Raw genomic sequence first — 14,670 nt, forward strand, 5'->3', positions numbered from 1 at the left:
GAGCGGGGCTGAGCCGACCGGGAGGGATCGAGGGAGGGAGAGGGAGTGGAGAAGTGGAAAGCCGACGGGCTGGCCGTCCTGGAAGAGGCCCCTCAGGGGCTCCCGCGCGAGGGAGCGCCCCCTGGCGTCCAGCACTTGGCGGGACGTCCAGCCCATCCCAAACCCAGACAGGCTGACCCGTTTGAACTTCTTGAAGTGCATTATGCCACCCTGTATGCGGGAATCTTCTTGTCAGTGGCCCGTATGTTATGTTTATTAAAAGCTGTAAATAATCTCTTGTTTTTTCTGAAAGATTTTTATGGCACAAACTGTTTTCATACACTCACAGGTTAAACAATATCTTTTTTTTTTTTCTCTCAAGATTATGTTTACTTAAACATTTCCAGTATTAACAAAGACTTCACGAACCTGGGCAAGGTGGTGCATGCTTGTAATCTCAGTGCGCTGGAGAGTGAGGCAGGGGGACTGCAAGTTCGAGCCCAGCCTTAAAATAAAAAAGACTTGGAATGTAGCTCAATGTGGAGGCTGTAAGTTTGATTCCCAGTACTGAGCACAAACACACAGTCTTCATGAATTTAAAAATTATTTCAAGTAGAGCATGGTAGGTCAGAAACACCAGAGGCTGAGGCAGAGGATCCAAAGACCATGGCCAGGCTAGACAGTTTAACTCAGGAGCCTGTCTCAAAAAATGTAAAAGAGTAGGGGAAGTAGCTCAGTGGTAGAATGATTGCTTAGCATGTGCAAGACATTAAGTTTAATCCCCAATATCATCAATAAAAGGTCTATATATATGAATGCATTTCAATATTGATACTTACCATAATTTACCTGTTGGGTCTGTTCAAACCCAACCATGACCGCTAACTGGGGGAGAAAGAAAGAGGTGTATTTAATTACACTTGTGGTTTTTTAATTGACAAGGATATGGGAAAGGTATAAGCAAGCTTTGTACATAACTTCCTTTCTTGGTTGCCTGTTTTCCCTGTTTGTAATGTGTAAGATTTTCTCATCTTTTGTGTTTAGAAATTTCCCCTGGTGCAAAAATTCTACCTGTGTAGTCTTTTTCTTTGTTCTGCGTGGCATTGGTGATGTTTTTCCATTTGAAGACTATGATTTGGGAGAGTTATTTTCTCTTTCAAAAAGTGTTCCTCTATTGTTTATTGCTTCTGGTGTATAGGTTCACTTGTGGGTGAAGAAGTACAGGGGATCAAACCCAAGGTGCTTTACAACTGAGCTACATTCCCAGTCTTTCTCTTTTTTTAAAACAAGATTTCACTGTTTACCTGGGTTGTCCTTGAACATATGATCCTCCTACCTCAGCCTCCCACTTAGCTGGGATTACAGGCATGTGTCACCTCATCTAGCTATGTTCTTTGCTTCTTTCTCCTTTGTCCATTAGCAAAGCCTATCAAAATTATCCATTGCCAACATGGCCCTTACCTGTTCCCCCACTGTGCTCATTTTTATATATTTTGGAGCAGAATTTGTTTGTCATTGTACTGGGTATTTAACCCCATGACTTCACGCTGAGTGTGGTGGATAAACTTGTCATCTCGATGGTGACTTGGGAGCCACCCAGGAATTGGTGAAACACACTTCTGGGTGTCTCTGGGTGGATGTTGGAGGTGCGGGTCTATATCTGGTCCCTTGCCTTTTCCTCTGCGGCACTGTCCCCTACTCTGTTTCCAGCTGCCATGAGCCAAGTCGTTTTGTTCCACCACACTCTTCTGCCACGATATTTCTGCCTTGGAGCCAGCCACCCATTGGCTAAATCCCCTGAATCTGTGAGTCGAGTTGAACTTTTCCTCCTCTAAATTAGTGGTTTTGGCTATTGTGTCTCAAAAATGGGAACATTGACTAATACAGGCCATCAGTGGGGTCATACCTGTGAGTTTGCCTGCCTGTGTGGCTTAGAAGCTTTTGGAACTGGTTTTCGAGAGGAGTTTGTAAAGGTTTGGAGACAGTCTATAGAAGTCCTAAAATGCTGTAATCAGAGCATGATGGATGTTTCCGGTCAGAGCTCAGAGGACCAAAATCCTGATAGACATGCAGATAGTAAAGACAAGAGATTTTGATTGGGAACGGGACTTCATTGGCACCTGGACTACATTTGTCCATTTCCTGAGACTTTGAAAGAGATTGAGATTAAGGACAGTGGCCTAATTGATCTTGCAGAGGTAATTTCATGATGGCTCATCTTTCAGGCTGTGGCACAGATAACTGCTGCGTGCTTTTAGTTGGGTTTATAGTAAGAATTGGGAGAAAAAGGAGAACAGAAAAACTTAAATTTTGGCCCTCAAGAAACTACATGTAAAGTTGGGGCTCAAGAAGATATGGTTGTTGAAGAGATTAGCACCATTAAAAGAAACCACCATGGTTGTATAGGGACAGGAAGAAAAATGCCTTGAGGGAATCTCAGAAATCAACAAGACTCCATCTATCCAGGCTCACGGATGCAAAAATATGTGAACTTTTCGTTTGAGGAGAAAGTTCCTGGGACCCTTGCTCAAGAAGGGCCTCGTGGGCTGGGGATTTAGCTCAGTGGTTCTGATGCCTGCCTCGCAAGTGCAAGGGCCCGCATTCGATCCCCGATACCAAACAAAAAAAATAGGCAAGCTTACTATACAGAAATGTGACTGTTGCTGAGGATTTGGCTCAGTGATTCTGCCACCTGCCTTGCAAGTGCAAGGGCTTAAGTTTGATCTCTGACACCTCCAGGTAAAAAAAAAAAAAAGCCTCCTACTACAGGATTCATTTCAGTGTGTTCAACCATCCAGGCACTCAGAAGCCACTGCTGCCATGGTTCAAGGGGACCTGGCTATTGCCTGCCTTGGTGGCAGACCTTGGAATCATCCATGTGGTGGTAGTGTTATCAGCAGGACCCCTTATGAGAACCATACAAGAAGTTGTAGGGATAAAGCTACCGGTGCAGTAGAGACCCCAGTAAGTCAGAAATGGCAGAAACATGGAACATCTACCAGGGAAAGTTGCAGGCATGCAATGTCAACCCGAGAGGCTCTGTGGGCTATAGCAAGCAAGACCTTAGGGATGGGGCTGCCCAAGTCATTTAGGGCTCACATTTTACCACTGTGTGTATCGCAGATGCTAGATATGGAGCTACAGAACTTAAAGTTGGCCCTCTTGCATTTAGGTCTTGTGTTGGTTCTATTCTTTTCTATCATCCTATTTCTCCTTTTTGGAATAGGAATGTTTACCTTGTGCCATTATGGGATTATGTAACTTGGTGTGTTTGTTTGTTTGTTTTTTACAGAAGTTCACAGCCAAGAGTTTACCTTGAGTCTCAGAAGAGATTTGGACTTAGACATTTGAAAAATGCTGAAACTGTTGAGATTTGGGGGAAGAGATTGTTGTGTTTTGTTTGTATCTGGAAGAGGTATAGTACTTTGGACAAAATTATGAACTTGGCTATTTGAAGATTAAGATTTAAGAGAATGTGTGTGGGTGTGAAACTGACAATGGGTAGAGTGTGGTAGACTCAAATGTCAATTTGATTGACTTGGGAGCTGCCTGGGAATCAGTAAAACATACTTCTGATTATATCTGATTGGGTCGTGGAGGTGCAACCTTTGGGTCTATGTCTATCCTTTTACCATTTTCTCTTTGTCCTTGTTCCCCTGCTCTGTGTCTTGGCCACCTTGAAGCAAGCATCCTTACTTCACCATGCTTTCTTCTTCCATGATGTTTCTGCCTTGGAGTTAGCTGACCATGAACTGAGCCCTCTAAAATTCTCAGTGACAGAAAAAGCTGGCTAAAACACTGAGCTACATCCCTAGTCCCCTACCACCACCCCTTTTTTTGAGACAAAATCCCATTAAAATGCCCAGGCTGACCTTGAATTTACAATCCTCCTGCCTCATCCTCCCAGAGTGTTGGGATACAGACACGTATCATCATAACTGGCTCTCATTTCATTTTTAGTAACATTTTCTTCTATTATATCCCTGAGTCCTATGCTCCACAGTATCCCCCTATTGTTTCATCTTCTGCCTTTTCCTTTAAGCCACTTTATCCTTCACATGGCTTATGATGGCTTTTGCCTTATGTATTAGTGCATATATGATTTCCAAGCACCTACCCAGATCTACCTCTCAGTCTGACATGGTAAAGACTGACAGGTGCTTTTTTCAAGAGGACCCATAGTAATTGGGTAGGTAAATTGAGAAATTTCCTTCTGATTTACATTGAGAGGCCTCTTAGTTCTCATTCTACTCACTAAATCAACAGATAGTTTTGAAAACATTTACTGAGCACTTACTATGTCTCTACCACTGTTCTAAGTATTTCAGCTCTTCTCCACTTCTGCTGGCAATACTCAGACTAAAGTACGGGGACTGAGGCACACCGTCCAGATCCTAAAATCAGAGTTGTGCCAAAAAACTCACTCCAGAAAAATTATATTTTAAACCAGCATTTTTAATTAAAAATTTAATGCAAAAATGTCCATGATGACCAAAACACCCATTTTAAATAAAGACAGGATCCAACAGGCCAGGATTAGGGCAAGGAGAGAGCCTCACTGACCTTTCCTCATCTCAATTTTCTGACTCCAAAGCTGCTTGCCTCTGTGCTCCCAGGCCTCAAAATCTACTCCAATCATGGATTCAGTGGACTGTAGCCCAGACTGCAAGGAAATGAATATAAATAAGCCTTCTCTCCAAAACCTCTGCCAGTTGAACCAATTTGCTCTCTTTATCATATCCTAAAATCCCATACTTTGGTTATATCATGACAACATGCTCATATCACTAAAAGTTTTTTGACAACATGATCTTTTTTTTTTTTTCTTCTTCTTTTTTGGTACTGGGGAGCAAACTCGAAACCCTTGGCTTGCAAGGCAGGCAGCAGAACCACTGAGCTAAATACCTGGCCCGCCTCACTACAGATTTTTTAAAACATTTTAATTGCTGTCATATGTCATCATCAAGAACATATCTTACTGACATTTTCTGATTTATAAACATAACATTATTTATAATTCTTTGTCTGTCTTCTACTGACATAGAGTCATGTGACCTAAGTGTACTAATCAGACATGGAACTGTACAGTTGCCAGGGCTCTGCCATTGTTAAAATACTGGTTAGTGGGGACACAAAAACAAGTTAGGGTTTCTGCCCATACAGTGTGGGGTAAACAAGTGAGAAACTTGACATATTACAGCTGCAGGGATAGACAGCTACAAGTTTCCTATTTATAGCCTGGAGCAAGGAGAAATGTCATGTGACATAAATATGCCGAGAAGTGGGAACAGAATAGCCCAAAGTACTTAGCCTGGGTGATTCATCCTATAGTCTCAGGATTCTCCAAACAAGACTAAATGATTTATTTAGTGTTATAGTGTCCTTTGGAGAGCAAAAGGTTTAAGTTTTTATCATGTCCAGTACAGTTCTTCTTTTCCAGTTTGTGGGGTTGTTTTTTGCTTCCTGTATAAGAAAACATTGCTTAACACAAAGTCACTATTTTCTGTTTTCTTCTAGCTTATGGTTTGGGTCCTTACATATAAATCTATGCTCATTTTAAGGTTGTTGGTTTGTTTTTTTATTTGTATGACGGATGAGGTAAAGGTCAAAATTAATATTTTATATGTAGATATTCTCTTATCCCAGCACCATTTATTGGAAATATTATCATTTTCCTCCATTGAGTTGTCTTGAAAATTTTGTAAATTTTGGCCAGTTAGGATTGATTATCTTTCTGAAATCCTTTTTTTTTTTGTCTTTTAGACTTGATTACTGTGACTTAATACGTCTTCAAGTCAAGTACTAAAATTAGTCCTCTTATTTCTTCTGTTTCCTGCTTTGTCTTCTCAAATCTTTTGCATTTCCACTTCTTTTAGAATCCTGTCTGTCATCAATTCCTACAGAAAAGCTAAGATTTTGATTGCAATGGCAATGAATAACAAATCAACCTTGAGAGAATGGACTTTTTCTTTTTTTGTACCAGGGATCAAACTCAGGACCTTGTGCTTGTGAGGCAGGCACTGAGCTACATCCCTGGCCCGAGAACGCGTGTTTTAAATGATTAACCAGTCCATGAGCATATTATAGCTCTCCCATTTATTTGAGGTTTCTCTCCACAATATTTTGTACTTTTCCATAGACTTTTTGCTAGAACCTCCTGCGTTCTGAATCTATTGGTTCCCTCCAGTCTCAGTCTTGCCAGATCAGTATAGCACCCAATACTGTAATCCACAGCCTCTTTCTTCAACCTCTTTTTTCTGGACTCTCTGTCTTCATCCCTTCATCATCCTTCTACCCTTAAAACTGTCTCACCCTGAGTACTTTAACTATTTCACCTGATCACTGGAGAAACAACTAAAGCTGATCATTGAAACTCTAGGTACCTGCAGTTCATCATCAGCTTTGTTGGCGTGTTCTAAAAGGAAATTTTCTTGGATCTTTCAGAAAAGAATCTGCCTTCTGGCCAGCACTTTTGGGGTAATGATATTAAAAGTGGCCTCAAAAGATAGACTGTTCGCCAAAGCCAAGCATGGGGCACACAACTGTAATCTTATTGGCTTGGGAGGATGAACCAAGTTTGAGCCTATGCTGGGTGAGACACAGCATATCGAGAACTCATCTCAAAATTACAAAAATAAAAAATAAATAGCTATGTATATAGCTCAGTGCTCCAAGTTCAATCCCCAGTGTCACTATATTGCTAAGAACGATGGGATACACATATTTGAAATAAAGGAGAATATTTTAAGGAGTATTAATGGCAACGTGTCTTTTACTGTAATAAATTTAAAATTTTAAACTTTGTGTATTTTTCTATCACACCTTGTGGATCAACTGTTTATGGCAATTTCTATCAAATAAAAATATTAGTGTGTCCTCATCTGCCCTATTCATTAGATCTGGCTCCTTGTGACTTCTGGCTCTTCCCCAAAGAAAAGAAAATGTTTTGAATCAATTTAGGACATTGAGGCAGCCACCTCAAAGCAACTAAAGACTTTCACAAAGGAGAACTTCCATAACTGCTTCAGAACATGGCAAATACGATGAAATAAGTGTGTTTGAAGCCAAAGGGGGTGGTATTTCGAGAAGGATTAACAGCGGTGCATCTCTTACTGCAATCAATTTTTAAAATTTTAAACATCATATTTTTTTTAATTGCACCTCATTTTGGGTGTTTGCATGTGCATGTGCGTACTATTCTTAGAGTAGGTGCAGCAGAGGTTAGGGGAAATTGCCATGTTGAAAAATCCAGCACTCTTCCAGGTTTTCCTACTCACTATCTCAGCCACCTGAAGTCTCCATGGTTTCCTTTTGAGTCACTTTCTTTTTTTCAATCATGACCACTTAAGAAATTATTGTGGTAAGGGCCTGGGATTTAGCTCAGCATAAGTTCAATCCCCAGTACCAACAAATAAATAAATATTGCGGTAAAAATGAAATGCATATAACAAAAATTAACCATTCTGAATGAACAGCTAAGTGGAATTTATAATAAATTCACATTATTGTAAAACCCACTTCCTCTAATTCCAAAGTATTACAGTCTCTCTCCAAAATAAAACCCCATTCCTATTAAGCAATCTGTCCTTACCTCCTCTACCCATAGCATCCACCGATCTGTGTTATGTTTCTATGGATTTATCTATTCTAGATATTTTAAATAAATGGAATCATAGCTACGTGACCTTTTGCATCTGGTCCTTTTACTTAGCATATTTTGGCGGTACTTGAGTCATTTTTCAACTGCTCTGCTTTGTTAAACTGTTCTTTATCATTTAATGGGAAAGCCCAGTTACTCAACCCAATGAAAATGTTGGATGAAGGGTTGTGTAAACAGCACTGGTGTCTTAAGAATGTTGTGAGTGCTGTTTGGCTGTTGATTCTCCTAACGTTGGCAAAATTACACTAAAAATAGGACACTTCATCAAGTAAAAAACTGTAAGAATCCCAAACTAAATTCCTCATTAGCAAGATGCAAACAGCTGTGATCCCAACACTTGGAAGGTTGAGGTGGGAGGATGGTTCAGTTCGAGGCCGCTGTGGCTACACAGTGGAGACCCTGTCTCAAAACAAAATTAAGCAAGCATACAAAAGCAAAAACTCAATATGCTATTAGACTGAAGAAAAAGGCAAAAGCGAAAACAACTGACCAGACTAGCCATGGAGACTCTCAGAGGTGGGTAACAGGAAGTGGAAATTGCACCCTCCCACCAATGTCCCCAAGAAATCTGGCTGAAAGAGTCCAGTCCAGCCATACTGCAGTGATCAGGCAAAGGGAAGACATGTGAATGCGGCACTTAAGACCAGAAAGACAGGCCAGACTCTCACTCCTACCCTAAAACCTCCTGTCTTTAATTTAGTCCTCTCGAAGAATGACGGATCTTAACAGAGGTGATATTTTTAAATAAGGAGAACTGAAAAATCCCATAGCAACATTGAAACTCACAAACAAAACAATACTAACAATAGTTTATCTTCACAGGAGGATTCTATACCACCCAAGGGAGTGATATCTTCATCGTACCCCTTTCTCTTTCCCTCCATTTGTATCTTAACTGCTCTTCTCCCTTTGTGTCTGATTAACTGTGTAGTTAGAAACGCCCTGAAGGAAGATCCTAGTTTCAGCTCGCCTTTGCGAGCCACGCAAACGCGGACACATAACTCCGGAGCCCGTCACCTCATCTGTGAAACAAGAGAGGATCACAGCCTATTTGAGATTTATGGCGCTCAAAATTCAGTGACATCAAAGTTAAGTGACATCTGTCATTCTGCGCTGTCGGGACGGTATTTCGGCGCCATACCCGCCCCAGTGAGCAGCCACTTTCTTCTTTGCCTCCCGCATTGAGTTGTGAGCACCTAAAGACTTGTTCTGTCTTGAATCTTTGTCAACCCCAGTCCTGTCACACCGTGGAGAGTTAGCAGTACGATTCCACGTCGCACGCCCAGGACAAGAAGCGCGGTTGGAGTTTGAATCCTACAATCCAAGCCCAACTGAACTCCGCAGACGCCAGATCCGCCCCTTGCAACCGCAGCCTAGGCTCCGCCCCCCTGGGCCCATTGGCCCATTCAATTCACGCCAGCACCAATAGGCTGCCGCGATGGGAAAAGCCAGAGCCCGCGGCGGCGTGCGCAGTGTGGCCCTGGCGGCCTAAGAGAGTCCGAGTCCTTCCAGGGAACCCAGGCTGCAGTCGATTATGAGCACCACGGCCGTGCCCCAGAATCTGCAGCTGCCTCCGAGTCAGAGAGCCCAGTCTTCGTTCAAAGGTGAGGGTGGCGGCGGAAGCGGCGCGAGCAGGTGAAAGGCTGGTTTGCTGAAATAAAGCATGTGGGAGCGGGTCGGGTGATCAGAACCCTCGGCCCTGAGGCTGAACGTCTCCTCGGCCTAAGGTAGGGAAGTAGCGGCACGACTGAGCTCCAGCCGAGGAATCGTTTACCTGGGGATGTGTGTGAACGCCGGGGGCGGGGCTGCGGCGCGCCGAGACTGACTGCGCCTGCGTGGGTCCCATCTCCCCCCCGCCCCTCCCCCGCTAGTTTCTGGAGGGGTGCGGTTACCTGGCTCGGTGTCTCCAATTTCGTCCTCCAGTTTTTGGATGTCTAAAGTTGGATATTCTACTTTTTTTTTGTCTACCCATGAGAATACAGAAGAAAAATGTTCGCCCAACCCAATTCTAGTAAATTAGATCTTGGAGACTAGTATCTCATCCTTACCATTTAGTTTCTTAACTCTTGCCTTTTTGTAACAATGTATTGAAAATGATGTTCTTCGCATTTTTAACACACAGTAGACAATGATTTTTTTCTTTTTTCGTTGTTGAGAATGTTTCTCATGAAGACTGACTGTGGGTGCCATTTATGGTAACAATCTCTTATTAATGGGATTATTTCTTAAATACCGAATTGGAAATTTTGTTATATAGAAGATACTATTTCAAGTGGAACCTTTTTTTTTTTTTCTTTCATTCTTTTTAAAAAATTGTTCATTTTGAGACAGGATCTTGCTAAGTCCCTAAGTTGCCCTGGCTGGGGTCAAACTTGTGACCCTCCTGCCTTTGTCTTTTATTAGAGTACGGAGATTAAGAGTGAAGCACTGCGCTTGGTTTATGGAAGAGTTTTCAAAGTAAAAACATCATTTATTTAGTCAACTAGTTTTATTTTCTGTTATTTAATGTTTTAACTAAGGTTGACTTGTTGCTCTTTCCTTTTTAGAGCAAAGAAGACAAAAATTTAAGGAACATCTGTTAAAACGAAAATCACTTTTGACATACAAACAGGAAAATCAGATTTCCAGGTGAGGTCAGATTTTCTTCATTTCAGTTCTGGAAAATTATAGCTTTACAGTAAAAACATATACCACATCTGTGACTTAAATATCATTTAATCCATTATATTCCTGATGTTATTTCAGTATGTAAGTCATGGAGATGTAGCCCAGTGGTTGAACACTTACCTAGCGTGCTGAAGGCCCTAAGTTCAATCCCCAGCATCACAAAAAGAAAAAAGAAACATTAAGATTTTTTGCATTTGTTTCTGTTTACCTACTTTTTTTTCTTTTTTAATGTTTGTTTCTGATACAACGTCTTCAAAATCTGGTGGGCATTTTACACCCTGATTTTGGAGCATCACTTGATCATTGTTTTCTTTCTTTTCTTTTTTTTTTTTTTTTTTTTTTTTTTTTTTTTTTTTTTTTGGTACCAGGGATCAAACTTGGGCCCTTGCGCTTGTGAAGCAGGTGGAACCACTGAGCTAAATCCCCAACCCAATCATTGTTTTCAATGTTTGCAATCATAAATATTGCAAAGCATCTTAAGAGTTATAAGAAGCCATCATTCAAAACACATACTACAGGGCCACAGAGCCGGGGATTTAGATCAGTGGTTCCTCTGCCTGCATCGCAAGGGCAAAGGCAAGGGCCTGAGTTCAATCCCCAGTACCAAAAAAACCAAAAAACAGCAACAACAAAATACATAATACAAGGCCAGATGTGGTAGCATATGACTGTAATCCTAGCACTTTGGAGACTGAAGCCAGAGAATAACTGAAAGTTTGAGACCAGCCTGGGCTCCATAGTGAGTTCAAGACCAGTCTGAACTACATAGTGAGAACCTGTCTCGAAAAGAAGTATGTACAAGCTGTGTCAAAATTCTATTGCTTTTCTAAGCTGACTGAGAAAATGTATGTGGAAGGCAATGTAACAACAATTACCAAACATAAAAATACCAATGTTTTTCAATTCTAACATGAATAACTTTTTCATATTTTAACATTATTTCTGAATTTGGGAATATGTCCTAAAATAGATGACATGTATAATTGACTTATTTTTTTTCTTTTTGATTTTATACAGAATCATTACAGTCACTTACTGTAATATTCTCATGGCCTGTACTGGATAGCTGTATAATGGATTTAGGTTAACATATTTTATAGGGAGGAAATACTGATTTTAAGAAAAGATCTTTTAGGGCCGGGGATTTAGCTAAGTGGTTCCACTGCCTGCCTCGCAAGCACAAGGACCAGAGTTCGATCCCTGGTACCAAAAAAAAAAAAAAAGAAAGAAAGAAAGAAAAAGAAAAGAAAAGATCTTTTAAGTGCCTCCACCAACTTGTTTCTACTGTTAAATCACACTACAATAAAATTTTGCTTAGGACACATAAATCTCAACTTGTTTCTTTTTGGGGGGGTACCGGGGGTTGAACTTGGGTCCTTGAAGTCTAGAGTTATATCGCTTTTCGGCCTTTTGGCTAAGATCAAGTGTACATTCTAGAGTTATGAGGCTAGGGATGTACTTCAGTAATGAACAGGTACTCAGCATGCATAGATGCTAGGTTTTATCCCAGGAGCACATACAAAATTATGTTAATTAATAGTTAATATTCCCTCCCCCCAAAAAGAAACCTCTCTGGTATAGGATTAATTTATTTTATTTTATTTTTTTAAGTAATAGAGTGATGACATCTGAAGACCAGGTCCAACAAGGGACAAAACTTCTGAAACGTAAAACAAAAATGGTGAGATGAGAACATAGCGCTCCTAGACTGCGCTCCTTTTCCCCATTCCCTTCCTAAGCTCTTTCTGAGAGAAATGTGTTCTGAATTACTGATTTGTATTTTAGGCTGATAAAGAAAATATCAGAAGACATTCAGAAAGCACAAATACAATGGAAAAGAATTGTATTCTCTTAAAGGCTTCTAATGAATTAACTAATTCTACTACCACAACTGAAACACATAATTTTGAGAATGATAATCAGACTCTGCAGTTGTTACCAATTAAAAATGATTCCCAAAGTCAAAATGTGACATTAAGCCAGGCATTTCATCATAGAAATAATGGTAAAAAGAAACAGATGACTGCAGAAAAACCAAAGCAAGATGCTAGCATATTCAAGAAACCTGTGCTAGGATGTTATCGTGGCCAAATTGTTCAGTCTAAAGTAAATTCATTCAGAAAACCTCTACAAGTCAAAGATGAGCATTTTGCAACAACAAAGAAACTTTCAACTACTGTCTCTAAAGGCACAAAGTCTAAGTGTATGAACACCAGCAGTGTAACAATACAAAGTGATAGAGCCCCAAATACGACCACTACCACTAAATTTATGGGCACTACATCTCAGAACACACAACTTGCACGGCCTCCCATTAGAAGCCACAGTAACAACCAGAACAGGGTAAAACAAGACATCAACAGAACCTCTGCCAATGTCACATTCCAAAAAAGGCCTTCTGAAAAAGAACTATTACAATCAAAAATAGATCTGTCTAGTGTCAAAACCAGTTCCCAGGACACAAAAAGTAAGCCGTTACAGTCAAAATCAGTTCTACCTTGTGTCAAAACCACTTCTCAGGACATAAAAAGAAGTAAGGCATTATTCCAAAACATATCATCTGAACCTGTAGCCAGACCACTTTCATTTGCTGTGACTAAAGTGACAGAAAAGTCAGAAGCCATTGACCAGCGAAGACATACCATAGCAAAAACCACTGTGGATAGATCAGCTCAGCCCAAGGAAACTGCAGAAGAGAGAAGGTGAGTAAAGCTCCTTTATTTACTTCATTAGAGTACCGTTTGTGGTTTGGGCTTGTAATTTTCTTTAATGTATTATTTTCATGAATTATTTTCTGTTATGTGCATGCAAATTAATGACCAAAAAAGTAAATGTGTCTTCGTGTGGCTTCTTGGTTGCTTTTGGTAATGTAAGTTAAATGCTTCATAATAATTGGGAAATATTTTATAACCACCCCTTTTGAAAAAATGCATTCTTGGGATTTTTTAATATATAAATGATCTTGTGAGTGTTTGAGATTTGTTTTCAAAAAATTGTGAATAGTATCTGCAGAACTACTTAAAGACTCAAAATATTTTTTCCTTTGACCGAACTGTTATCAGTGTCAAAGTAATGTTTCTATACTGCTTCTGACTGCAGAGCTCGTCTGAGTGAGTGGAGAGCCAGCAAAGGAAGAGTGCTGAGGAGGCCTCCTACCTCAGTCGTTACGCAGCCTGAGCCGGAGAGACAAAATGAAACTCCAGTTAGGTCCTTTTGGACTACCATGGCAGAAGAGGATGAACAAAGATTATTTACTGACAAAGTCAACAGGACATTTTCTGAATGCCTGAATCTGATTAATAAGGTAGCATCTTGCCCTTATACTGGTGCAGCATTTTACAGTGTGCAATTATCTCCATAAATATTCTCATTAAATTATATTATTCTTTTTGACCAAATAATGTCAGTGATATGATGTTGACTTAATTCTATGAGATTTGTTAGTCTAGTTTCATTTTGCATTGAGTTCACTTAAATATATCAGAGGGATCATAGTTTTTTTTACTTGAGTTATGAATATTGTATTCCTCGTAGATGTTAATATCCAGTAAACTGGTGTAGATATTTTTTCTATCTGGTATTTCTATTTCTAGCTTTTTCTCAACACTTTTACTAATTATTTTTTACCAAAGACTAGCAACAAAAAAAATTACTATTAAGAATAATCCCAGCACTGGGGAGGCTGAGGCAGGAGGATCGCTGTGAGTTTGAGACCAGCCTGGGCAACATAGTGAGTTCCAGGTCAGTCTCAACTACATAGTGAGACCCTGTCTCAAAAAACCAAAAAAACAAAGAATAATCATTAGGGCTGGGGATTTAGCTCAGTGGTGCTGCCACCTGCCTTGCAAGCACAGGGATCTGAGTTTGATCTCCAGTACCAAAACAAAAAAATAATAATAATAATCTTTATAGTTGGGGATGTAGCTCAGTGGCCCCACACCTGCCTGGCAAGTGCAAAGTCCTCAGTTCAAATCCCAGTACCAGGAAAAAAAAAAAAGAATAATCATTATCACAGTCCATCACAGATTCAAGTTATCTAAAATATTTTCAAACAAAATCCCATTAATCTACAAGTACTGCACACTAACTGATTGCACCACTGGAGCACCCTAAATCCCATTAATTTAAACAAACATTATGCTGGTCTTGAATTTATTATACAATTTTTATATTATGAATCCTCTTGGGTATAATAATCAATTCTAGAATATTTCTTGCCAACTCTTTATTCTTCCTTTGGACACTCCCTGATGTCTAAGATCCATAGCAAGACTGAATACAGGGGCTGGGGATTTAGCTCAGTGCTTCTGCTGCCTGCTTACCTCGCAAGTGCAAGGTCCTGCATTTGATCCCTGGTACCAAAA

The 14,670-nt window shown here is 40.2% G+C and overlaps 2 protein-coding genes across 5 annotated transcripts in view; one reads left to right on the forward strand and one right to left on the reverse strand.

Annotated features, from left to right (window-relative positions):
* Vps36 (vacuolar protein sorting 36 homolog) overlaps positions 1 to 14,670 on the reverse strand; it is a 61,709-nt gene that overhangs the window by 26,976 nt on the left and 20,063 nt on the right. The gene's annotated exons all lie outside the window — the stretch shown is intronic.
* The window catches only part of Ckap2 (cytoskeleton associated protein 2), a 13,380-nt gene continuing 7,792 nt past the window's right edge, over positions 9,083 to 14,670 (forward strand). The window contains exons 1-6 of one of the 4 annotated variants that reach the window (XM_010636627.2): positions 9,298 to 9,834; positions 10,043 to 10,096; positions 10,186 to 10,267; positions 11,918 to 11,987; positions 12,092 to 13,008; positions 13,406 to 13,610. In XM_010636627.2, coding sequence (XP_010634929.1) covers positions 11,928 to 11,987; positions 12,092 to 13,008; positions 13,406 to 13,610 — 1,182 coding nt within the window. In that variant the 5' untranslated portion in view covers positions 9,298 to 9,834; positions 10,043 to 10,096; positions 10,186 to 10,267; positions 11,918 to 11,927. Of the gene's footprint in view, positions 9,244 to 9,297; positions 9,835 to 10,042; positions 10,097 to 10,185; positions 10,268 to 11,917; positions 11,988 to 12,091; positions 13,009 to 13,405; positions 13,611 to 14,670 lie in introns of those variants that run through there. The other 3 variants (XM_010636625.3, XM_010636624.2, XM_010636623.3) reach the window with 3 other exon arrangements.

Source organism: Fukomys damarensis, unplaced genomic scaffold (genome assembly GCF_012274545.1).
Source record: "Fukomys damarensis isolate Sample0158 unplaced genomic scaffold, DMR_v1.0_HiC HiC_scaffold_38, whole genome shotgun sequence".
Lineage (NCBI taxonomy): Eukaryota > Metazoa > Chordata > Mammalia > Rodentia > Bathyergidae > Fukomys > Fukomys damarensis.